General features: G+C 43.0%; 1 protein-coding gene across 3 annotated transcripts in view; it reads right to left on the reverse strand.

The window, feature by feature from the left end:
- LOC120989405 (F-BAR domain only protein 1-like) overlaps positions 1 to 27,556 on the reverse strand; it is a 179,682-nt gene that overhangs the window by 34,062 nt on the left and 118,064 nt on the right. For all 3 annotated transcript variants that reach the window (XM_040417486.1, XM_040417485.1, XM_040417487.1), the window contains exons 14-22: positions 26,988 to 27,175; positions 26,867 to 26,891; positions 26,688 to 26,744; positions 26,548 to 26,599; positions 25,203 to 25,294; positions 24,465 to 24,803; positions 21,206 to 21,300; positions 3,944 to 4,061; positions 2,802 to 2,913 (exon numbers count right to left, since the gene is read on the reverse strand). In XM_040417486.1, coding sequence (XP_040273420.1) covers positions 2,802 to 2,913; positions 3,944 to 4,061; positions 21,206 to 21,300; positions 24,465 to 24,803; positions 25,203 to 25,294; positions 26,548 to 26,599; positions 26,688 to 26,744; positions 26,867 to 26,891; positions 26,988 to 27,175 — 1,078 coding nt within the window. The remainder of the gene's footprint in view (positions 1 to 2,801; positions 2,914 to 3,943; positions 4,062 to 21,205; positions 21,301 to 24,464; positions 24,804 to 25,202; positions 25,295 to 26,547; positions 26,600 to 26,687; positions 26,745 to 26,866; positions 26,892 to 26,987; positions 27,176 to 27,556) is intronic.

The following is a 27,556-nucleotide window of genomic DNA, read 5'->3' on the forward strand; positions in this document are numbered from 1 at the left end:
TGACCCCCATAACTTTTCTACATCTACAGAACTGTGTGAGCACTCAGTTTTTGTGGTTAAATCTGTATTTTTCATTGCTATCATTGGGCGCATGACTTTTTATTCAGTTTTTTGCCAGGTGAAGCAACAAGAAAAAAACCTAAAATTTAAAATTCTTATTTTTGGTTCCACTAGGGGGTTTTAACATGCGATGGATGATTTACCATTGCAGCCTATGGGAGATTCAGTACGTAGCTGTGGCAGGGATTTATAGGTACTCAACTATGACAGGTCTTAAAGCCTTCAGAAGACCCAAGGCTACCATAGCAACTGAATGGCTCCATGATCTCGGCAGGGGGGAGGGGGAGCAGTTCGATCCCCAGGAGCAAGGTGCCCACTCCGTTCCGGAGCAGGTGACATCTTTAAAGACACAACATCCGGCGTATATGTACGCCCCAAGGTTGTAAAAGGGTTACAGTGTGCATAAATGTTCAGGTATTGTTTTACAACAAGGGACATGTGTACCTACATCATTGATAGCACTGATCTGACCATTATATGACTTGTACCTGGCACATTTTATATGCCTGTGAGCTTGTGGGGGGAGACTTGCTGTTCATCACATTTCACCACGGAATACATAGAGAAGTCCTGATCACCAAAGATGTGAATAATGCACTCGGGTGAGATAACACTGAATCATGTCTATCTGACTTGGTCTTTTTTTATTTTTGCGTTTCCTCCCTACCCACTCCCCTATCCATAGACTTCTATGAGATGATGTAATCTAATCCTTCAACAGGCTGGTTATTAAGGGGTTAACTGCTAAAAACTGCAATTGGGAGGGATGTATTGGTAAGCTACTTTACACTTTTATTATTCTTTTTTACAATATCTATTAGTCTCACATGTGTACTTTAACAAGCAATATTCTGATTGCTTACATAATACACACCACTACTCATGTACTGCAGTGTATAATGTCTGCCTGTCAGTATGCTACTGACAGGAGTTTTTTAAACCGGCCTCATACAGGGGCTAACAGGCTTTCACACTGGGCAGGCCATTGTTAGACCTCTGACCACAACAGCAACCATCAGCACCCCACAATCACATTGCAGGGGGCTGATGGTGTGACAAAGGAAGCCTCTTTCCTCTAAAGACTTACAGTGCTGCTCACCATTATTGGCACCCCTTCATTTTTTTTTATCATAGACTGTACGATATTCTCAGAAATAAATAGAAATGTACCAAAGTTATATCCTTATGATTTTTTAATTCGTGATCCAAAGTAATACAACAATAAAATATTGTTTTTCAACTTACATGTTGTAATTTCAAAGAAGAAACAGAATAAACAACATGTGCAGCAATAAAGGCACCCCTAATTAATACTTGGTTGAATACCCTTTGGCATTGATGACAGCCTCCATGTAGCCATCTAGAAGCTTCTTGCACTTCTCATCTGGTATTTTCTCCCACTCTTCCTTTGCAGTTTGTTCAAGCTCTTGAATGTTTGCACGGTTCTTTTTCCCAATGGCAGATTTCAGCTCACCCCAAAGATTTTCAATGGGATTAAGGTCAGGACTCATTGCTGGCCATTTTAAAACAGTACATTTTTTCTTTTTCAACCGTTCCTGTGTACTTTGGGTCCTTGTCTTGCTGGAGGACCCATGATCTTCGATTCAAACCAAGTTTTCTTACTCTGGGTAGGACATTTCGCTCTAAAATCTTATGATAATTCTCTGATTTCACGATTCCTGTGATACGGTCAAGGCCTCCAGCACCAGATGCAGCAAAGCAACCTCACAGCATTATGGATCCTCCACCATGCTTAACTGTTGGTAGGGTGTTCTTTCCTTATAAGCTTCATTGCGCCGTCTGTAAACAAACTGTTGCTTTGCATCGCCAAAAAGCAAAATTTTTGTTTCGTCTGTCCACAGAACATTTTCCCAGAAGGATTGTGGTTTGTCAAGGTAATCTTTGGCACAGATCAGTCATTCCTTTTTATGTCTTTTCTTCAGCAATGGTTTCTTTCTTGGCCTTCGCCCATAAAGCTCTGCTTGGTTTAGTTTGTGGTGTACGGTACTGTTCCAGGTTGGCCTTCAGGTCTTTGGATGCTTGACGAGGTGTTTTTTTCCACCATTCTCACCAACCTTCGGAAATATCTCTTGTCAATTTTCCTCTTCCCCCCACATCCAGGGAGGTTCTTGACGGTTCCAAGCTTGGCAAACTTCTTAATAGCAGTTCTGATGTCCTCAGACAGCTCCTTTGTCTTCACTATTGTGATGAAGGAACAGGGCCTAACATGTGGCTTTTTTCAAACACTGAAGTCATCATTCATTGGCTAATAAACACGTCACATGGCCACCGACAATCACAGGTGATTATCGTTTGTGATTTACCACAGGCGAGTGAAAATGTGTTTACATACTAATTAAATGTAAAGGGTGCCAATACCAGTGTCACATCAAGCTTTAGGTTTTTCTATTTTTCCCCTCCTATTGTTTTTTGTTTTAAATTGTTGTTTATCATTTGCTCTTTGTATTTAACATGAGTGCTCTATACAAAAAAGCAGTTTCACTTGATTTTTTTTTTTCTGTGGATATTCCACATTATGTACTTAAACTTCATGGGTACCAATAACGATAAGCAGGACTATAGAACCTGGTTGAATAGTCAAGTTGGGAGAAGGTTATTTCAAGGGAAGCCCTGGACCATCCATCTCCATGACATAACTGTATGTCGAAGTACAGTTTAAGAGGTTAAAACCGTATAAAAAAAATATAGCTTCTAATTACGGTACATGTCTGCAGACTTACCCCTCTAATCCACCCTCTTCAAAAACAGCATGCACATATTCTGTAAAGGCAGCTGCCACAGGAAGAGACTCCTGAGATCCAAGAACAACAGGACTGGGTCCTCGAGATAATCCTGGAAGAATGCAAATAGAATTAAGTTAAAGACTACAAATTATGATATTGAAATAGGACTAGAGAAGTAAAAAAAAAAAAAAAAGTAACAGAAAATATTTTTTGTCGAGGGCTGTATGAAAGCTGCAAAAGTAATTCTGCAATTGTTTCTATGCTTTATAAATTTTGTAGTATTCACGGTGTGGCATAAATAACATGTTACCTTTATTCTGTGGGTCAGTATGATTATGGCAATACCCAATTTATATCTTTTTTTATGGTCTACAACTGCTTTTGCACAATAAATTACTTTTCTTTTTATCTTGCCATATCCTTAGAGCCATTACTTTTTCATTTTTCCATCGTCAGAGGGCGTGCTTTTACTTATTTCTTTGACTCACTTTGTGGGACAAACTGTAGTTTTGGTACAGTTGGATAACTCAGTGCCGGGTAGTGTTGAGCGAACTTCTGTTTTAAGTTCGGCGTCTAAAGTTCGGTTTCCGGTTAGCGGAGAATCCCGATATGGATTCCGAATTCCGTTGTGGTCCGTGGTAGCGGAATCAATAATGGCCGATTATTGATTCCGCTACCACGGACCACAACGGAATTCGGAATCCATATCGGGATCCTCCGCTAACCGGAAGCCGAACTTTAGACGCCGAACTTAAAAACAGAAGTTCGCGCAACACTAGTGCCGGGATTTGGACCCCCACCAATCGGATATTGATGACCTATCTTGAGGATAGGTCATCAATATCATGAAACTGAACAAGCGTTTTAACCATTTTTGGTGTTGGACTTGCACTCTTTGTTGCACACCGTCTGCTCTAGTCTATAACATAAGGGTCCCGAAAAGCAGAAATCTCTTTAATAACTCAAAATTTACAAAATGGGTATTAAAAAAATGGGTTTCCAAAACAAGCTCTGGAACAGTACGAGATAATAACAGCTTGCAAAAATGGATGTCACAACAGAGTTGAAATATGTAAGTAAGGAAAAAATATATTTAATCATAAATAATGTATCAAAGTAATATTTCCACGTATTCTTACCAACAGACAGTCCAGCACTTAAAGTTGGAGGAGAGAAGAATCCACGGTCACTGTTTGTACTAGATGGAGGGCCAGGAATCTGTAGAGATTGATTGACTGACTGACTGATAGAGGCTGTCTGGGAAACAAATTTGTAGATCGCATGCATAAAGTTTTAGTCATTTTACAACCACACAATATATACAGTAAAATTCAATTAGACAATTCAGACCTAACATCCAAACAATGCAGTAACTTTCAAATCCACTGGGTCACAACATTCTGCCCATATGTACTGTGAAGGACTTTTTTTCACTTAGAAACCTTCATTTTTGATGGAGTTAACAGGCACCATTAACCTAGTGTAGACTAGAAAAAATGAAGGCTCAACACAGAGTTATAGAATACAAAGAGCATTATAGAAGATAAACAAAAATACTAACAATGATCCACAAAAGGGTGGACATTTACTTAAAAAATAAGCAACGATTATATACTATATTATGCAAATCTATAATGCTTAAAGGCTATGTACACCTTTGGGGGATAATTTTTTTACAATTGCATTTTACTCATTTGGGGCTAAAATTTTTTTTTTTAAATTGGCCTTTATTAAAAGGGTTCTCCGGGAATTAAGAAAATAAAAATAACTAAGTATTACTTTAGTATAAATATATTCCCAAATACCTTTCATAAGTTATAATGTCTCATTTCTTATAGGGAGCAATCATTAGGAGAAATAAAAATTTGATTTTTTGTACTCACCGTAAAATCCTTTTCTCGTAGTAGGCATTGGGGGACACAGCACCATGTGTATATGTCCAACCACCACTAGGAGGCGACACTAGACATAAAAAGTGTTGGCTCCTCCCCGTTGGGCTATACCCTCTCCACAGGCACTAGGCTGATCAGTTTGTACCAAAAGCAGTAGGAGAGAGAAGAAAGGCAAGGAACCAACAACTCCCGTATCGGGAAAGATCAAGAGATCCGGAGAAGCGGAAGTAAAAAACGTAGGGTGGGATCTGTGTCCCCCAATGCCTACTACGAGAAAAGGATTTTACGGTGAGTACAAAAAATCTAATTTTCTCATGCATGGCATTGGGGGACACAGCACCATGGGACGTCCCAAAGCAGTCCCCGAGGGTGGGAATTGAACAGCCATGCCACCGGTTGGGCATACAGGTGCAGGAGAACCATGTGACCCAACAGGAGAAAAGCACGGAATAGGCAAGAAGCCTCATAACAAGGGAGAAACCCCAAGGAAGCAACAGTGAAGACTGCCAGCACCCCAGGACAAATGCCTGGGAGAAAGTCCCAAATGCAAGAAGAAGGCAAAGGGGAACATCCAGCTCAGCCAAAGGCTGGAGAGAAAGTAGGACAGCACCGCGTATTGGAGCTACCTAACATTCTAATTGTCTCAGGCCAAAGCACAAACACCCTGTGGCCAACCCTTGACAGGCCAAGGGAGCAAGGAAACATGGAATCACTGAAGGCCAAACGAGTGAGGGAAGCCATAGTAAGGCTCACATGTGAAGGGAGCAGGTCTCCCCTCACCGCAAAGCAGGTGATGAAGTTAAGTGCCATATTAAAAGGTGAAAACCCCAAAGGCACTAAGGGAAACCGTCAACCCTTGGAAAGGGAGGGGGTTGTAAGTAAAGGCCAGGAAAAAAGAAGAGATAAGAAATGCATCCCACAGATGCAGGCCCAGGAAATCTCAGCAGGGACACACTGGACTGAGAGACATGGGAGGAGAAGGAGAGTACTCCCAACAGTCTAAGGAGGAAGGTTCTACAAACAGGAGGAAGTCCCTCCCAAAGGAGACCATAAGGTGGAAATGCAAACCGTAGCACTAAACCACTTAATACCAGGTACTTGACGTGGGAGGATGGGAAGATAGACACAAATCCCAAGAGGTCCACAAGGCTATTGGAACCCACAAGGGGAACAATCAACCCAGGCCCCCCCCCCCAAACAACGATTATCATACAGAATCTGTCCGGTCAAATGAACGGGGACAGGGACTCCAGAAAGGAGTACCCGGTATGGGCTCACAAGGAACCAGGAACTGAACCACCAGAGGACAACAAAAGCCAGAATATTCAAGAAAAAGTGAAAAGAACCACCATAGGGGAAGGAATTGGCCATGGACAACTAGCCAGTCCAAGAATAGTGGCTAGCAATCTGCATACATTGTCCCGGACAAGGCAAGTACAGCGGCTTGGGTTGTACCACTAAATCGACAGACACTCATATGCATAAGGAATGGCAAAGTCGCTATGAAGGAAACGGGGTGTGACTACACGAAATGTAGAAACCAGCGCTGCGACCGACATACAGAAGACTCCCAGGGGGAGAAAGTACCTGACAGGCGCAGACAATAACAAGGTCCAAGGGGACTGCCCTCTGTCATATAGTACAACTAAGCAGAGAATATAAGGGAACACCCGGACCCAGAAGGAACTACGGAACCCTGTCCGATGCCAGAGCAATCTGCAGAAAATCCACCTACCAGGCAGGTGTGTGGCGCTCAGTGGTTCTGTCCCTGACTCATCAGGAAGGACGTCCAGCGAGGATAATGTCGCTGACCCCAGAAGGATTCCGTGTGGCGGAGGACATCCAGTGATGACCGAAAACTGCTGCAGCGGCCGGTGCTCACCAAGCTACGTACCCCAACAAGGAGAAGATCCAGTGGAGATCACTGTACTCCACCAGGAATGGTCCGCCCTGTAATAGAAAACAACGCGAGTACTCCTTTATAATATGGGGTAACGTGGAGTGCAGCAGACAGTAGTATTCTATAGGGATGGCAAGAGCAACAAAAGCCAACAACCACCTGGCCATGGTGTAGGGAGCGTGGTTGTATGTGGACCACCCACCAGATCAGCTATATACTGGGTAAACCAAAAGTAGCACTAGACCGACAAGGTCGAGGTGGGGGTTGGGCTGGCCCATCCCTGCCAGATATGGCTACCATGTACATGCTGAACCAGGATGGCCTGTTGTGGACAGTGCTTTGAGAAAGTACAAGGAGACCATAGAGCACGACAGTAACGGAGTGGCAGATGTATGGAAGAACCAAAAAGGGAAGTAACCAACATCCGCAGCACAGATTAGAGCCCGGGGAAGGAAGCACCCAGTAATACAGAAACTGTATGGGCCACAGATTGCACCATAGGGCCCAGCACGTGGGATACTAAAAATACACGCCTAAAACCGAGGTAAAGTGGCTGCACGTTGCACTCTAAGGCTCCATTCACGCGTCCGTGGTGTGTTGTGGACCCGCAAATTGCGGATCCGCAACACACCCGCCCGGCACCCCTATAGAAATGCCTATTCTTGTCCGCAAGCTGCGGACAAGAATAGGACATGTTCTATCTTTTGCGGAGCTGCGGACGCGAAGATCGGGGCCGCGCTCCGCAAATGCGGACAGCACACTGTGTTCTGTCCGCATCCATTCCGTCCCCATAGAAAATGAATGGGTCCGCACCCGTTCCGCAAAATTGCGGAACGTATGCGGACCCATTTGCAGACGTGTGAATGGAGCCTAAGGGGAGTGGAAACAAAGCCACAGCATCCGGGAATGCGACCGCATTTGGAGGGTACAGGTCCTCAACCTGTAAGGTAGAAATACGTCTGTATAGTGCAGAGATACGACCAGACAGGTGCAATGGGTACAGCATCTGGAGATGGTAGAGGTACTAGATTTAAGATTAGAGCGATGTGGCCGCATGGTGCACCCTAGGACCAGAGAAGTGCGATGGTTACCGCGTTAGCAATGGTACCTATATTCTGCTTGGGAAGGGGAAAATAGGGCCGCACGGTACCACAAAGAACGACAGGTGCACACCACAATTAGGTAGGTGCAATGGCAACTGAAGGAGGCCCTCTATTTCACCTGAAAAGAGGGAAACAGGGCCGCATCAACAGTATCTGAAGATGGTGCAGGAACTTCAGCTATGAAGGAAGTAAGATGGCTGTTTGGTGCACACTATAATGAAGTAGGTGCAGTGGCCACGGCAATACAAGGTGGCCTTAATAGCTCGTCCGGTAAGGGAGAAATAGTGCCGCAAGGTACACCATAAGGCCAGATAGGAGCAACGGCTACAGCCTCTGGAGATAGTGTAGATACTCTACCTATGAAGGGAGCAAGGTGGCTGGAAACAGTCAGGTGCAATTGCTACGGCAATTGAAGGTGGCCTGTATATCTCACCCGGTAGGGGGAAATAGTGCTGCATGGAACACCTTAGAGCCAGCCAGGAGTAATGGCTACAGCATCTGGAGTAGGTGTAGGAACTCTACCTATGAAAGTAACAATGTGGCTGGAAACAGACAGATGTAATCGCCACGGCATAGAAGCCGGCCTGTATTCTCTGGTACAGGCACTACAAAAGAACCTTTAGAGGCTGAGAAGGGTTGCCAACCCTACAAGAGGCGTTTGCCTGAATTATGAGCTTTCCTAGAACATAGCCCCTGGTATAGGGGAACCAGGAAGGTCTGTCGTGTACAGCCTACGAGGGCGTACGTACCAGAGACACCACGTAGTGCTAAGCACGGTGACGGCTGCCTTACCTGTGCGGTAATTACCTGTGCAGGCAGGAGAGCGCCATCCGAAAGTCCACTAGAGGGGCACCAAACCTGGGTAGGGTAGGTTCCTCCGTGCACGTTTGTCTTAACATTTACAGAGGGATTCTGTATGGTGGAAGACCGCCTGATGCTCTGTTCCGAGGGAATCGGTGCAGAGGTGTCCCCAGAGGCAACTGACAGAGAAGGCTTCGTCACCAGCCTCAGGCCTGTCCTGGGGGCGACCCGAGGATGCCGAGGAGGGGTGGAAGCTAGTTGAGACCATCCGAGGTTGGTCTGTGGGCTACTCCTGACCGCAAGGGAGGGAGCCCATTCAGGGGGGACCTACAGAAAAGGGTGGGAGGGGGGGGACAAGCTGACCACATGGAAACCTCCGTAGACAACGGACGCACGTGAAATACGTGGCGACCCGATAGGGAGGCTGGGAGAGGAGGCCTTCATAGAGCAGCAGGGCTGTCCTATCTGGCCCCGGGAGCAATTGAGAGAGGGGGGGGGGGGGGCCTGCAGAAGCAAATCAGCCGGAGGCTGCCTACCAGACCCCAGGAGCTGTATCCCAGTGCGCCCCATGCAGGAGAGCAGCAAGATGGCGACCCGGTGAGAGAAGGAGCCGGCAGCAAGAGGAAGAACCGCCCCTCTGAGACAGAGCAGGGAACCCGCGCTGGAGCTGGATTGGACAGGCAGGAGAGGCCCCTCCCAGGCTCCCCCCATGCAAGCCCAGGAAGCTCAGGAGTGGGCGGGGAGTTGCGGCCAAGTAGGCCCGAAAAGCCGGGGCCTCAATTAGTGGAGCGCGGCCGGGGACGAGCGGAAGTGCTCGCGGATCTGCCGCAACGAATGGGGGCCAGGTGGGGGAGAGAACTGGAGAAGCGACCACCAGAGAGAGAAAAACGGAAGGCCAGGGGGCTTCTGGGGCCAGGATACAGGCTAAGAGATGCAGGTATCCGGGAAGGGAGGAGAGGGGGGGGGGGACGCGCCCAGGCCCGGGGAGGAGGGTGGGAGACCCTAATCTAAGGGAACATACTCACCCTCAGACGTCTTCAGGCGCAGCAATAACCACCCCCTCGGCGGACTCAACACGGGAACCGTGGGACTGCCGGAATTCCACTGCGGAAGCAGATTTGGGGACTGGGTGGCTGCCAGGTACCTGAGTATGCGCCCGCAGGGGGGCAACTAAAGTGGAACACGATGGAGCCACCCCTGCAGCAGGCCGGAACCTGCAGAGAAGAAAAAAGAAAAAATGATTGAAGAAAAAAAGAAAATAAAAAAGTAGTAGGATGACCTGCACAAAAAGCAGGTCAGGTCTGCCTCCTACGGACACTAGAACAAGACTGATCAGCCTAGTGCCTGTGGAGAGGGTATAGCCCAAAGGGGAGGAGCCAACACTTTTTATGTCTAGTGTCGCCTCCTAGTGGTAGTTGGACATATACCCATGGTGCTGTGTCCCCCAATGCCATGCACGAGAAATAGCAGCCGTCTATTATTACTCAATCCTGTCCTAATCACACAGCAGAACAAGTTACTTCAGAGCAATGAGCTGCCTCAGCCTCCTCACTGCTGCCCAGGGATATGGTCCTGAATACAGATGATAAGATCTTCAGATGAATCTCTGTAGTAATGGAGTTCATGAGGAAACTGTTGAAGTAAAGAGAGGACAGACAGGACAGACTGTGGTAATGGATACTGCATACAAGTGCTGCTGCTCATTATCCACATCCCCACCCTCCTCTCAGGTCTTCTCATGAACCCCATTCCTGGAGAGATTCAGCTGAAGATCTTATCTGTATTCAGGATCATAATCCCTGGCCAGCAAAGAGGAGGATGAGGCAGCTCTTTAGCTCAGTTCCGTGTGAGTAGGACAGGTTTTTTGTGGACTAATAGGACGGCACCATTTTATTTCTCCTAATGATTGCTCCCTAGACAAAATGAGACATTATAACTAATGAAAGGTATTTGAGAAAATATTTATTATAAAGTAATATCTAAGTATTTTCATTTTCTTAATTCCCGGAGAACCCCTTTAAACCTATTAAGCCGTTCTGTCAAAAAGGGTTAAATGTTTTTCTAGCTGTGTGCATCCTACTTTCACTTTGTGCAGGTTATTTAATAACCCTTACCTCTAAACTACTAAGAGGTCATAAACACTTATTTAAAGAGGACCTTTCACCGATTCTTACCCTATGAACTGACTATACAGACATGTGGAGCGGCGCCCGGGGATCTCACTGCACTTACTATTATCCCTGGGCGCCGCTCCGTTCTCCTGTTATGCCCTCCGGTATCTCCACTCACTAAGTTATAGTAGGCGGAGATTCCAGTCCCTAAGTTATGGTAGGCGGAGTCTGCCCTTGTTCTGCTCTAGCGCTGGCCAATCGCAGCGCAGAGCTCACAGCCTGGGAGGTTATTTTCTCCCAGGCTGTGAGCTCTGCAATGCGATTGGCCAGCGCTACAGCAGCACAAGGGCAGACTCCGCCTACCATAACTTAGGGAACGGAGATACCGGAGGGCATAGCAGGAGAATGGAGCGGCGCCCAGGGATAATAGTAAGTGCAGTGAGATCCCCGGGCGCCGCTCCACATGTCTGTATAGTTAGTTCATAGGGTAAGAATCGGTGAAAGGTCCTCTTTAAGCCACATTCTTATCAGTAAGATAAAGATTGAGCTTTGATGAGTATTTATAAGGTCTGAGAGCATAAATAAGAAGCCTATCAGCTCCTTGACTGTGGGAGCAGAGACAAGATTCAGACCCCGCTAGTAGAGCATCTCAGCTCTGTACAGAGAAAAGGAGTCCATATTTTTAATAAAGAAAAAATTATTTTTATCTCATAATGAGTACAATGCACTAATAAAAAACTAAAAAATGCCCCCAAAAGGTGTACATAGCTCTTAACCCTTAGGATACTGGAGTTTTTTTCACTATTGCATTTTCATTTTTCTTCCATATCTTCCTTGAGCCATAACTTATTTTATTTCTGTTCACCTAGCTGTATGATGGCTTATTCTTTGCGGTACAAGTTGTACTTTCTAATGCCATCATTAATTATGGCATACAATGTAGTAGGAAGCAGTAAAAAATTTTTACAAACGGGGTGGAATTGGGGGGGGGGGGGGGATGCAACAATACACCATATGTAAAGTTATTTTTTTTTAATGTCTAAATATTTTAAAAATTTATTTATACTCTGAAAAAAAAAAGGTTGTTTTACATCACCATATTCTGGCCCCATAACTTTTTTTTTATAGTCATATGTACTGAGCTGTGTGGGGGCTAATTTTTTGTGGAACAATCTGTTTTTATTGATACCATTTTGGAGTGTGTGTGACTTTTTGATCACATTTTATTACTTTTTTGGGGTAAGAGAAACAATGAAAAAAATGGCAAATTGGCCATTTTGACCCTTTTTTCCGTTGCGTCATTTGCCCTATTGGAAAAATATTTTTATATTTATAATAGTACAGGCGTTTTCAGTCGCGGTTATACCCATGATGTTTATATTTTAGGTTATTTAGGCATTTATTTTTTTATTATATTGAAAGGGGGGGGTGATTTAAATTTGTATATTTTTTTACAATTTTTATATATTTTAAACAGTTTTTTTTTACTTTTTTGTAATTATTTTAAAGCTCGTATTTGAGGATATAAAATCTATTTTTTAATTTTGAACAATCATGGGTTTTTAAAATGCATTTATTACTGACCATTGCTCATTTCTTATGTTGACCTGCCACCTAGTGGCCAAAATAAGAATTGCAGCATGAATGCCTCCAGCTTCTTCTGCGAGGCCGAGCGCATTCAAATGAATTACCAGCATCCTCACCGGCCATAGAGTCTCTGAGCCACTTGATCACGGCATCTAAAGGCTTTAATTACCGCGATCAGCATTATTGCCATTTGCTGTAATTAGCAGGTCTCTGCTGTTTGAAACAGCAGAGACCTGCGGGCGCCAGGTTTGCCTATCGTTCCAGCGCCGTAGTGAAAGAGTTACAGGCTATGGACACATCTGATATGGAAAAATAAGTTATATGCCTTAGTAAAAAAAAAACTGCATCATATTTCATGCTGAAATCTCCATTAATGTATAGATCCCCTGAACCTGCTCCTAGTTTCATACTTTTCTCAGGTGACAAGAACAAAGTTTTGCCTCTATACAAATCACCAGTCAGACCACACATGAAATATTGTGTACATTATATTGCGCCTGCATATAAGAAGGACATAGATGATCTAGAGGAGGGCAACCAAGGTAATTAAGGGAATGGGTGGTTTGCAGTACCATGACAGGTTATTCAACTTGGGCTTGCTTAGTGTGGAGATCGGATTGCAATGTACAAATATATGAATGGACAGTCATCATTCTAATCATCTTTTTACACCTAGGCCAGTAACTATGACAAAAGGGCATCCTCTACATCTGGAGGAAAGAAGGTCTCACAATCAGTGCAGCGAGATTATGGAACTCCCTGCCACAGGAGGCCATGATGGCTGATACATTGTTCAAGTTTTAGAAGATCCTGGATGCCTTACCTGATGTGTAAAAATATTGCAGGTTTTTGTTACTAGATTTCTGGAGATGGGACATTAATCCAGGGATTTGTTCTGATTGCAATATTTGGAGTAGTAAAGGAATTTTTCTCTTAGCAGCCTTTCATACAGTGGTTTTTGCAGAAAGAATTTGGTGTGGTTTATTGTCATAAACCATGGCTTCCCATTAAAAACAAAGGGAGGTGGATGCCACATGGCTGCATGCCAGATTTGTGGCACAGCATTGGCACCAAAGCCAGCCTGCAAAAGACACAGTGTGAATCACCCCTTAAAAATAGTTTCCGGACTTCTATTTTGATGTTCTATCCTGTCAATATCTGATTGGCGGGGTCTGACATCCGGCACTCACGCCAATTGCCTGTTCTGCAGTTGCTCCTGTCCACAGTGTAGTGAACAAAACGGATACTGCAGTATTGCTCCAATTGAAGTGGACAGTAGCAGGGATGCAGTAACCTTCTCCGCCCAATACATGATGGGTGGAGCTGTGTAATTTCAGCACTGGAGAAACAGAAGCACAGCTGATGGTTAGAGGGTGGGGGTTATCTGACCTGCGCGAAACAGATTCTTATCCTGAGGATAGGCCATCAGTATAAAAGTACCAAAGTACTGCACCTCTTCCCTCATTTCCATCTACCACCCTACTTGTGCTCTCTGTTCTGCCAGTGATCTAAGACTAACATCCTCCATAATTCGTGCCTCTCACTCCCGTATTCAAGGCTTTTCTCAAGATGCACCTACTCTCTGGAATGCTATGCCTCGGACTATCAGGTTCATTCCAAACTTCCTTACCTTCAAATGTGCCTTAGGCCTCATACACACGACCGTTGTTCGGGTCCGCATCCGAGCCGCAGTTTTTGCGGCTCGGATGCGGACCCATTCACTTCAATGGGGCTGCAAAAGATGCGGACAGCACTCCGTGTGCCGTCCGCATCCGTTGCTCCGTTCCGTGGCCCCGCCAAAAAAATATAACCTGTCCTATTCTTGTCCGTTTTGCGGACAAGAATAGGCATTTCTACAATAGGCCACCTGTTCCGCAAATTGCGGAAGGCACACGGGCGGCTTTCATTTTTTGCGGATACGCAATTTGCAGACCGCAAAAAACGGAACGGTTGTGTGCATGAGGCCTTAAAAACACATCTTTTCAGGCCGGCTTATCAAGCTTCCTAAATGGACTCTCCCCCTAGTCCACGTCTCTATTATTAGACTAGCCAGTATAAATAACGTGCAAAACTGAGACTTTATAGAGTAGCATACATATATATATGCCACTGAGGAAGGAGCCTTGGCAGCTCTGGAACGCGTTTGGAAGTATCTACAGTTTGGATGTGTTCCTTTAACTCACAGTAAGATCTGGACAATACATGTATTTGGACTGCAAAGATATTGCAGTTAATTTTCCATCAACACTTAAGAAGTTCTTGGCAAAATCATCAACACTCCAATGTTCTACTTGTCCTACTATGCAACTGCAAAGTAAATTCAAATTGAATACTGGTATTGGTTCTCACAGTATGCCATTGGAAGAATCGGCAGAATAAGGGCTTATTCAGACGACCGTATTCCTTTAAATGCAAACCGCACACGGTTACGTTCCGCGGCTCTGCAAAAAATAATGTGCATTTTCTTTATAGGGCTGGCCGTGTGCATTCTGTAAAATGTGGGACGCACACGGGCCGGTATCAGTGTTCTGAGGATCCGCAATTTGCAGACCGCAAAACACTCACGGCTGTCTGAATGAGCCCTAAGTTGCTCATGAATTCATTATTAGGATATACAGCATAATTGCCTGAGAGAAGCACTACAGTACTAAATACAATAAAATCTGATTATAATGTTTGATAGAGCAGTTTAGCACATACATGTGGAACTGAACTACTGGGGTTTGCATAATTAATAACCTCCATGGATCAGTCCCTACAGGAAGATAAACATTCTACTGCTACATATTACTTATGTAAGCTTACTACATCAGTCTAAGGGCTTGTTCACATCTGCATTGGAAGCTCTGTTCAGTCGCAGATTTCTTTAAAATGACCAGACAAAAGTCCTGCTTGCAGGACTTTATTGTTCGGTAAAAAAAAAAAAAAAAAAAAAAATGGTTCCCAAACGGAAACTGAATGAACTCCATTGTAGTCAATGGATATTGTGTTGTGTAATACCAAGTTTTATTTCGTACTTGGTTCCTTAGTGGATTCTAAGACCACTAAACCCTGAAAAGCAAGAGGAAAAAAAAAAAAAAAAACAAACAAACATAACACACAGTAAAGTTTGTCTATAGTTCTATCTGCAAGCTGCTATAGACAGCAATTTCCTTGTTTCCTCCTCCCAGCACTCCATCTTCTGCTGAGGGACGAATTTTTTCCCTCCCTGTGAAAGTTTGGGGGAAACGGGTGGGGTTTAATGCCCATTCACTTCAATGGACAACCCAAAGCACTGTGAAAGACGTAGAGCCTGCAAAACTATAGGGCACTGACACTTCAGAAAATGCTAGTGTCTAGGCAACTTCGATATTAATTAGAGGGATGAGAAGGCCAATTTTTGAATTTTTTTTCTCTCCACTGTATTCACTTAGAAAAATGAGATGTCAGATGAAATGCTGAGTGTGAAAATAAACTCCCATTAAAAGTGGCCTGTCTGACCCAGAAAGTGCAGTGGTGTCTTAAGATTAAAATAGACAAATCACCAGATCCAGATGACATACACTCCGGTATCCTAAGAGAATTAAGTAATGTAATAGACATATATAAGGACTCTATAATGACAGGGAGTGTTCCACAGGATGGCACTTAGCAAAGGTGGTGCCAATAACACAACAGAGTTTAGCATCTGTTGTGGGTAAACTGTTTGAAGGTTTCTAAAAGATGCTATCCTGGAGTATCTCAATGAAAATAAGTGTATAATGCCGTTTCAGCATGGGTTTATGAGAGATCAGTCATGTCAACCTAATCTAATCTAATCCATTTCCATTATGCACACGACCGTTGTTGTGTTCCGTTCTGCAAAATGGGGTTCCGTTGTTCCGTGATCCGTTTCCATGTGTCTTCCTTTATTTTTGGAGGATCACCAGACATGAAGGAAAGTAAAAAAAAAAAGTCTAAGTCAAGTTTGCCATGCAAATGATAGGAAAAAAACGGACGCGGATGACAATCTTGTGTGCCTCCGCGTTTTTTAACGGTCCCATTGACTTGAATGGGTCCGCGAACCGTTTTCCGTGAAAAAAATAGGACAGATTATATTTTTTTGACGGACTGGAACCACGGACGCGGATGACAAACGGTGCATTAGCCGAGTTTTCAACGGACCCATTGAAAGTCAATGGGTCCGCCGAAAATCACGAAAAACTGAACAACAGACACGGAATAAAACAACGGTCGTGTGCATGAGGCCTTAGAAGGTAAGTTGTAGACTGGACTGCGGAGAGTTGCTGGATATCATATATCCTGACTTCTCCAAAGCATTTGATACTATGCCACATAAAAGGTTTCGGGGAAAATGGTGTATATGTGGGTAAGGGCTCTTTCACACTTGCGTTCTTTTCTTCCGGCATAGAGTTCCGTCGTCGGGGCTCTATGCCGGAAGAATCCTGATCAGTTTTATCCTAATGCATTCTGAATGGAGAGAAATCCGTTCAGGATGCATCAGGATGTCTTCAGTTCCGGACCGGAACGTTTTTTAGCCGGAGAAAATACCGCAGCATGCTGCGTTTTTTGCTCCGGCCAAAAATCCTGAACACTTGCCGCAAGGCCGGATCCGGAATTAATGCCCATTGAAAGGCATTAATCCGGATCCGGCCTTAAGCTAAACGTCGTTTCGGCGCATTGCCGGATCCGACGTTTAGCTTTTTCTGAATGGTTACCATGGCTGCCAAGACGCTAAAGTCCTGGCAGCCATGGTAAAGTGTAGTGGGGAGCGGGGGAGCAGTATACTTACCGTCCGTGCGGCTCCCCGGGCGCTCCAGAGTGACGTCAGGGCGCCCCACGCTCATGGATGACGTGATCGCATGGACACGTCATCCATGCGCATGGGGCGCTCTGACGTCATTCTGGAGCGCCCCGGGAGCCGCACGGACGGTAAGTATACTGCTCCCCTGCTCCCCACTACTACTATGGCAACCAGGACTTTAATAGCGTCCTGGCTGCCCTAGTAACACTGAACGCATTTTGAAGACAAATGCTTTCAGTTCACTTGCGTTTTTCCGGATCCGGCGTGTAATTCCGGCAAATGGAGTACACGCCGGATCCGGACAACGCAAGTGTGAAAGGGCCCTTAGTAACTGAGTGATAGAAAACAGAGGGTGGTTATTAACGGTACACACTCAGATTGGGTCACTGTGACTAGTGGAGTACCTCAGGGGTCAGTATTGGGCCCTATTCTCTTCAATATATTTAATAATGATCTTGTAGAAGGCTTGCATAGTAAAACATACATTTTTGCAGATGACACTAAACTGTGTAAAGTAATTAACACTGAAGAGGACAGTATACTACTACAGAGGGATCTGAAGGCTTGGGCAGATAAGTGGCAGATGAGGTTTAACTGTCACAGCCAGACAGTTGAGAAGCTCTGACAGGAGCCTTTCAGATCCTCCTCCTTGAATTCCTTTGTTTTGGTTTGGTTCCTCATCTCGTTGGTCTATCTCAGCTGTCATGCAGTTGGACTGATTGCTGCCCTTTAAGTTCCTCCCCAGAATGCAGTAGTGTGCGGCTTATAATGTCACGGATGGTGTACAGGAAACAAGACAATACAATATAAACAATGACTCACTGGATCCACAACTAAGGAACAAAAGGGAGACCCCTGCATGAGACCTGCCACTCTCCCTTATTGCTCAGCCTATGCGACCACCCCAAAGGTGGATGGGCGCATATCCACGTACCTCGACTATCTTACACCTGAAGACCCTACAATAGTGAGGGGACACGACCACCGGCTCCCTACACAGAAACGGAGGGAGTCAGGGTCACCTGGATCCAGAAAACAGAAAATCATAAATACATAAACAGAACTTATCTTGCAGACGACTGGGGACTGTGGACTGGGAACTAGGAACAGCATGCACACACACTCCAGGAAGTTGTATAAGCCGCACACTACTGCATTCTGGGGAGGAACTTAAAGGGCAGCAATCAGTCCAACTGCATGACAGCTGAGATAGACCAACGAGATGAGGAACCAAACCAAAACAAAGAAATTCAAGGAGGAGGATCTGAAAGGCTCCTTTCAGAGCTTCTCAACTGTCTGGCTGTGACATTAACACTGACAAATGTAAAGTTATGCACACGGGAAGTAATAATGCAAGTCACCCGTACAGTTAAAGTGGAATACCAGCTCACTACGTCTGCGGTTTAGATGTATCCGCGTGCTCGGTGTCCTGGTTTTTCAACCTCCTTGATCAGGTACAGAGAAATAATGGATAGATTCAGACTCCAGCACTCACTTTTTTTGAAGTATCAAATTCTCCATCTTTATTCGGTAATTGTGCACAGACAATACAGGACTCAAATTCTCTCTGGTTTAGGCTGTTGACGCGTTTCGAAAGATTCTTATTCGTAACAGTGGAGTGCGTTTGGTGCTCTCAGGTTTAAATAGGAACTCAAGTGTGTTTAATTAGCGCTATAGTTACTCCCACCCGTGACCATGCACAGGGTGGAGAGAGAGAATAGCATGGGGCAGTTGAAATTCCTCCCCTTTGCACAACACATGTCCCAAATAGCTATCACCTGGAGCATCAGAATCATTCCAATCGAATATCTGACATACAGAGAGTTACATATAGTTACTTTAAAAACAAACTTGTTTCTATACGTACAGATTATCTCTTCTAGCATATTAAAATTGCATGACATAAAAATAAAAAAAAGAAAGAAAAGAAACAGATGCGGAAAGAAAAGAAAACTCTGCTGGAAAATCCACTGCGTTAGATAGGGATCCATTCACATTGTATATGCGTTACTTCTTGGTTTGTTTTTCAAAAATAATTGCTGAAAAACTTGTTGGATAATATGTATGTATAGATATATACATAAGTATACTGCATACACAATATAGGCAAACAGGAAAAAAAAGCATAACAAGTTTTTCAGCAATTATTTTTGAAAAAAAACCAAGAAGTAACGCATATACAATGTGAATGGATCCCTATCTAACGCAGTGGATTTTCCAGCAGAGTTTTCTTTTCTTTCCGCATCTGTTTCTTTTCTTTCTTTTTTTTTTCTTTTTATGTCATGCAATTTTATTATGCTAGAAGAGATAATCTGTACGTATAGAAACAAGTTTGTTTTTAAAGTAACTATATGTAACTCTCTGTATGTCAGATATTCGATTGGAATGATTCTGATGCTCCAGGTGATAGCTATTTGGGACATGTGTTGTGCAAAGGGGAGGAATTTCAACTGCCCCATGCTATTCTCTCTCTCCACCCTGTGCATGGTCACGGGTGGGAGTAACTATAGCGCTAATTAAACACACTTGAGTTCCTATTTAAACCTGAGAGCACCAAACGCACTCCACTGTTACGAATAAGAATCTTTCGAAACGCGTCAACAGCCTACACCAGAGAGAATTTGAGTCCTGTATTGTCTGTGCACAATTACCGAATAAAGATGGAGAATTTGATACTTCAAAAAAAGTGAGTGCTGGAGTCTGAATCTATCCATTATTTCACCCGTACAGTGCCTTTAAAAGGAGTACTGGCTAACACGGTACCAAACATTTTTCATTGAAAGGGATTCATACCCCTTGAACTTTTCCAAGTTTTTTTAACGTTACACCCAAAAACTTAAAATTTATGTTGTTGGGATTTTATGAGATAGACCAACACAAAGTAGTAAGTATGTTTGAAGTGAAAACCAATGCTACATGGTCTTCAACATTTTTAATAAATGGAGAGATTTTTTGCTTAGTGTTCATTTAAAGGGGACTGTGCATTCGCTACCTCAGCCACTAGTATACACTTTAGGCTACTTTCACACCTGCGTTCGGGTGTCTGCTCGTGAGCTCCGTTTGAAGGGGCTCACAAGCGGCCCCGAACGCATCCGTACTGCCCTAATGCATTCTCAGTGGAGGCGGATCCGCTCAGAATGCCTCAGTCTGCCAGCGTTCAGCCTCCGCTCCGCTCAGCGAGCGGACACCTGAACGCTGCTTGCAGCGTTCGGGTGTCCGCCTGGCCGCGCGGAGGCGAGCGGATCCGTCCAGACTTACAATGTAAGTCAATGGGGACGGATCCGTTTAAAGATGACACTATATGGCTCAATCTTCAAACGGATCCGCCCCCATTGACTTTCAATGTAAAGTCTGGACGGATCCGTTCAGGCTACTTTCACACTTTGAAATTTTTCTAAGTTATAATGCAGACGGATCCGTTCTGAACGGATGCAAACGTCTGCATTATAGGAGCGGATCCGTCTGATGAAACAGACGGACCCGCTCCGAACGCTAGTGTGAAAGTAGCCTTAGTGAGTTGCCCAAAATAATACATGTATATCCCTCCATCAGCCTGCATTAAAATATCAAGGCAATATGGAGAGTAATAGAAAGTGCAATATAACACACAAGACTTCATGTGGCATTATGAAGACATGGCAGTTGCCAACTGTGTACAGTTCAAGGATACATGTCTGGGTAGATCGGTGGTGGGGTTTGCGATTACAGTCCTCATCAGAAATGTTGCATTTAGGAAGCATATGAACAATAAAATCTGTGCAAATGTGTCCATCAGCTTCAATTGTTGTTTACTGCACGGCCACTTGTCGGGTCTGCTTCGGTACTAGCTATTGTTTCAAACGTCAAATACAGTTGTGGCCCGGCCATTAACAGTAATCACATGAATGTATAGAAGGGAAGACCCCTTAAGCACTATTAACGCAAAACTGGAAAATTGTGATGTTCTGGATTTTTGGGTTCAATGTATTGTTTTAGAGAAATTAGACTTATTATTTTGCGTGTGGTGCGGTTCAGGGGAGGGAGGGGGGTATTGGATTAGGTTATTGTATAAATTCTGTCTTTGACAATTGCTGTACCCAACAGGGTATGTATATGTTTTTACACATGAATGTGTTATTTTTTTATTTTTATTTCTTGTTTATGTACAAAACCAAAAGTATCAATAAAAATGATTGGATAAAATAAATAAATAAAAAAAATGACTTATTATTATTTTGCACTTACGAGATTATTGCTTCTTTGTGTTCGTGCAGATACAAATGGGGATTCAGTACGGGAACACACACTGTTATGGAGTCCAGAAGACATGCCCCAGGAATCTGGGAAGACAAAATTTGAAAGAACTTAGCACACTGTGATTACACACGTTACACCTTTACTTTTATTTGTTAAAGGTTAAGGTTTCAAAAAATGTTTCAGTGGTAGTTAGGAGTAGCTGAGAATTGCTGCATCATATTTAAAATCTTGCCAGCTGCTTCTCCGTTGGTACTAGCAAGCAAACTACAACTTGCCAATGTTTTTCAGCATTCACTGTTAACCCTTTGAGGACCAAGCCATTTTTTGCAAATCTGACATGTGTCACTTTATGTGGTAATAACTTTAAAACGCTTTTACTTATCCAGGCCATTCTGAGATTGTTTTCTCGTCACATATTGTACTTCATGACAGTGGTAAAATGAAGTAAAAAAAAAATCATTTTTATAAAAAAAATAATAATAAATACCAAACTTACAAAAAATTTTGAAAAATTGGCCAATTTTAATTTCTTTACTTTTATAATATAGTAATTACTCCAAAAATAGTTACTACTTTACATTGCCCATATGTCTACTTTACAAAGCAAGGGTTAACAGCCAAACAAAACTCAATATTTATGGTCCTGATTCTGTCGTTTACAGAAACACCCCATATGTGGTCGTAAACTGCTGTACGGGCACACGGCAGGGCGCAGAAGGAAAGGAATGCCATACGGTTTTTGGAAGTCAGATTTTGCTGGACTAGTTTTTTGACACCATGTCCCATTTGAAGCCCCCCATTATGCACCCCTATAGTAGAAACTCCAAAAAAGTGACCTCATTTTAGAAACTACACCCCTCAAGGTATACAAAAACAGATTTTATAAACCTTGTTAACCCTTTAGGTGCTCCACAAGAATTAATGGAAAATAGAGATAAAATTAAAAAATTTAACTTTTTGGGCAGATTTTCCATTTTAATAATTTTTTTCCAGTTACAAAGAAAGGGTTAACAGCCAAACAAAACTCTATATTTATGGCCCTGATTCTGTAGTTTACAGAAACACCCCATACGTGGTCGTAAACTGCTGTACGGGCACACGGCAGATTTTGCTGGACTGGTTTTTTGACACCATGACCCATTTGAAGCCCCCCTGATGCACCCCTAGAGTAGAAACTCCAAAAAAGTGACTATTTTAGAAACTACGGGATAGGGTGGCAGTTTTGTTGGTACTATTTTAGGGTACATATGATTTTTGGTTGCTCTATATTACAATTTTTGTGAGGCAAGGTAACAAGATATAGCTGTTTCGGCACCGTTTTTATTTTTTGTTATTTACAACATTCATCTGACAGGTTAGATCATGTGGTATTTTTATAGAGCAGGTTGTCAGGGACGCGACAATACCAAATTTGTTTGTTTCAGTTTTACATAACAAAGCATTTAATAAAAATAAAAAATAAAAAAGATTCTTTAGTGTCTCCACATTCTAAAAGCCATATTTTTATTTATTTTTTGGGCGATTGTCTTAGGTAGGGGCTAATTTTTTTTCGGGGATGAGAGGACGGTTTTATTGGCACTATTTTGGGGTGCATATGACTTTTCGATCGCTTGCTATTACACTTTTTGTGATGTAAGGTGAAAAAAAAAAAAAGGCTTTTTTTACACCTTTTTTTAGGTCATGTGATATTTTTATAGAGCAGGTTATTACGGACGTGGCGATACCTAATATGTATACTTTTTTTTAATTTACTTAAGTTTTACACAATAACTAAAACAAAAAAAATGATGTTTTAGTGTCTCCATATTCTGAGCCATAGTTTTCAAATTTTTTGGGCGATTGTGGGGGATAATTTTTTGTGGGATGAGGCGACGGTTAGCCTGGCACTATTTTGGTGGGCATACGCCTTTTTGATCGCTTGCTGTTGTAATTTTAGTGATGTAAGGTGACCAAATTTTTTTTTTATTTAGCACAGTTTTTATGTAGTTTTTTACGGTGTTCATCTGAGGGGTTAGGTCATGTGATATGTTTATAGAGCCGGTATATACGGACGTGGCGATACCTAATATGTCTATTTTTCTTTTTTTCCCTATTTTTACCCAATTTTTTTTTACTTTATTTGGGGAAAATGCCTTTTTTTTTTTGTCTTCTTGAAACTAAATTTTTTGGGGGGAAAACACAATTTTTTGTCCCACTTTGGGACTTCAACTTTTGGGGGTCTGATCCCCTTTACAATGCATTCCAATACTTCTGTATTGGAATGCATTGGCTGTATGAGTAATACAGTGTGTATTACTAATACAGCTTCCTGCCTGTGAGATCCAGGGGGCTCGATCTCACAGGCTCTTCACCGGAAGGCAGCCACGATGCCTAAGGAAGGCATTGCGCTGCCTTCCATGCCATCGGGTCCCCATTACAGCAGCACGGGGACCCGATGGCTTCCACAATCGCCGCCGGAATCACCTGTAAAGGCTGCGATCGCTGATACGGGGTGGGGGGGCATTGTAGCAGAGTGCCAGCTGAATGATTTCAGGCTCTTTGTTCCGATCACGCCCTGTGTCCTTAAGTACCGGGACATCAGGGCGTACCTGTACACCCTATGTCCCTAAGAGGTTACAAAAAAATACCCCTTTTCCCTGATTTTTTTTTTATTTTAATAAAAAAAATTAAAAAAGTAAAACATAAAAAAATAAAATGTTTTTGCAAGTTTAAAATTTTGCAAAAAAGTAGAAAAAGTTTGGTGCTGCTGTAATTGCACTGACCCAGAGAATAAAGTTATCATGTTATTTATGCCGCAAAGTGAACGCAATATTTAAAACATAGAAAAAGACAATGGTGGAACTGATGACTTTTCTCATTCTCCCCCAGAATAAGTTAGTAAAACTTCCAGAAGGTCAACCTTCACTGCAGCCTCTACTAATCTGGGCTTTATTGCAAAGTGGCATTGAGTGCAGAATGATGGAGAAAAAAAATAAAATAAAAATGACTTCTTTTTAAACAGGCCCCTGCAACGTCCTGGGGCTTAAAATAAAACGCCCTAGAACAGGTTGCACAGACATGGATGAAAAGGTAAACTTGTTCACAAAATCCTTTCCTGCGTGCTGCCCATTTTTATGTTATATTCATATATTCACCCCTATATCCGTTTGTCTCTCAATCTCTATGTCACAATTATAATACTGTTTTAAAAACTATTATGCTTTGTGAGAAGCATCATAAAATATAGAGCGTTCATGCAATTACAAACCATGGTTGGGAGAAAACAGCTCGGTGGTTCCTGTTGTGGTGCAGCTGGGTAAGGGAGGACTAGGAGCGGTAACTTTGTGTTCCCAGGTATCTCTTTTTTCACAACGCTGTTGTCCTGTAGAGTTTGATGTGGTCAGGTCAGATGGAGAGTCAGAAAATGAAGAGGTCGCTAAAACAGAGTCCCCAGTGGAAGAATCATCACGTGGAGTCCAAGGCCTAGAATCCGGCGAAGGACCAGAAAATGGATGGAATGGGGAATCCAAACCAGAGTCTTCCACATTTTCAGGAGAAGAGGAGGAGAACGGAGATGGGCTTGAGGTGAAATTGTATGCTCTGCAAACTAGATTCAAAGAACAAGACTGCATTCAGCACCAAACTGACAACTGCAAACGGGGGGAGTTTATTATTAAAACTATATAGGAATAATTATTAACACAGGCATCTCATGGTACTTCATATGGATATCGTAGACTTTGTTCACATCTGCATTGAAGGCTCCCTGCCAGGCAAAAAACAGCACAGTATGCTGCACTATTTTGGCAAGTGAAAAACCCAGCCCTGTGAAAGAAAACCCACTGATCCCATTAAAGTAAAGGGGGTCAGTTGGGCACTGTTCGTGTCTGTTATGCAATGGATCTAGTAATCATACCATTTGTATCTCATATAGCGAAGCATAACATTGCAGAGGTGAAATAAACCTTACGCAGGTAGTCCCTAGACTTGCTTAGATACAGAATACCTGGAAAGTCATCTGGTTCAAAAACAATTTCCTGGAGTGGTCCAAATGAAGAATGGGCAGGATGAGAGCTGCCAACAGAATTTGAATCGCAGCTGAAATGAAGAGAATGAACAAATGAAGAAGGATACTTCTACAAGGTATACACTGAAAATAGAAAAGGACCAATAAGTTGTCACTGTGAGATGTGGCTTTTGGTTCTTGCTTTAACCAACGTGTTATATTTCTAGTTAGGTGTTCAAATTATCATCAGGACAAAATGTAAGTGTGTTTGTTAATACACACCACAATCAAAATACTATCAATAGCAATTCCAATTCCTCACTGAGGACTGTTTTGCCTGGATATACAACACAGGTACAATGACATCTCTAGACCGTTTGCTAATACTTGGAATGGGTTGCCTGACCTAGGAGCCAACAACCCCAGTGGTAGTAATCTGTGCCTATAAAAAATAATACCTGTCTGAAATCCCAATCTGCAGCCCCGTTCCTGGTACTTCCGGTCCCCGCAGGAACAGGAAGTGGCTTGGTCCCGTGACTGCGCTGGCCAATCACTAGCCTCAGCAGTTTCCATGCTGTTCAAGGACATTACCGCTGAGACCAGTGACTGGCCTAGACAATAAATAATCTTCCATGTCATCTAGTGTTGTACATATTAAAACTGGTCGCAAACATTGTTGTCAATGCAGACACTAGGATCTTTGCATTGCCTGTTAGAACAGCTAAAAAAAAAAAAAAAAAAATCTTATAACGGGTAAGATCCCATGTTTCTTGTTTCCATAAGTTACAATACAATTATTAAAGTGGTTGGTCACTCTCCGGTTTGTGAGAAGATTATATGACCGTTCCTAAAATGGCCTTTGTGACTTTCTGCATTATTTTCTATATGTCATGACGTATGCTCCCTTGTTGAGCAAGTCTTTAGTCTGTCCACACAGAGGTCCTGTCCATAAGATGGCCGCTGATGCAGGGTCATGTGACACTCAGTATCCTCCATTTAAATACACAGTACCTGCCAACTTAATTTTCACTGCTGGGAGTTTAGTGAGGGTCCAGCATGTTTGTATGGAGTAGGCTGAATGATATGTCTGTCACATGACCTCCATCTGATGGACAGAACCTCTATGAAGACACATAAAAGACTTCTGGGAGATGCAGGGAGGCGATTGATCACATGAAGCAAGCTACTTCCGCCCAGTTTCTGTGCACCCACAAAAATTCAAGCCAACAGTGCATTACTGCAGATATTTTTTATTTGTAGGATAACCCCTGTAATAAATAAAAATTAAATTTTTTACATAAAAAAATCAAGCTAAGGAAGAGAAATGCAATTATAACTGGTATACCTGTTGGTAACGGAGGATAGCGAGGTGTTGGAAAACCCCATATTAGGTTTATCTGTGTGAAAATATGTAGAGGTCTTAGAATGTGCAATGCAATAAATGCTTAGGAATTAAAGCAATTAATGGAGGTTGAGAAGACACACCTGTGTGACAATTAGACTGCGTTTCTGCAGATGAAGCTCCAGAATTTGTCACTGTGCCTAAATTCCAGGGGGGTAAAAAATTCCAGTAAATGCTTAAAAAACAAAAAAGTCTAAAAAACAAGAGACAGGGGGAAAAAATAAAAATATACTGCAGCTCAGGTGTTATATACATTACTCACGAATGGTCTGGCGCCTCACAGAAACCTGCAAGTGAAAGGGCAGGAGAAATGTCACTAGTGAAAAGGAGTGCAACCCTCTAGAACAAAAAATACATAAAAATATGAATAAAATCTGATCTACCACTGCTGCAGGTGGCTGCATCAAGCACCCCACAGTCTCCCTCAGCCTTTTCATTTTAGTTTCCTCATCTTCCTCTCTTTCTCCACTCTGTGGGGGTTTTATCTGAAATTTGTAACGCCGAGGTCCATCATCTTCTTCATCATCAAAATCAGAATCACTAGAGGAGCAGCAGGCAACTGAGGATTCTCCTGCGCTTTGGTTAAGGTATAGAGCACATCACGTATTTGTTCTCCTGACCGGATGATTACGGGACTGTTTAGCTAGTGTAGAAGCACTCCTAAAGAGTTCTGTCAGGCCATATCATATACAGATATATTAGGAAATGAAACCACACAAAATTTAGGACCTACTTAAAAAACAAAACAAAACAAAAAAATTGTACTTTTAAATGCATGTATGTCTGCAGCGTGAGGCTGCTATGAGGGGAAACAAATTGAATATACTGTATATGACCAAACCAGTCAGAGACATTACCAAAATTCACTTTCATACTCAACACTTTCTAGATGAAACTGATGGAAATGGTGTCCGATCAAATGGTAGCATGTTCCAGAGCAGGAGGAGCTGAG

Source organism: Bufo bufo, chromosome 2, assembly GCF_905171765.1.
Source record: "Bufo bufo chromosome 2, aBufBuf1.1, whole genome shotgun sequence".
Taxonomy (NCBI): domain Eukaryota; kingdom Metazoa; phylum Chordata; class Amphibia; order Anura; family Bufonidae; genus Bufo; species Bufo bufo.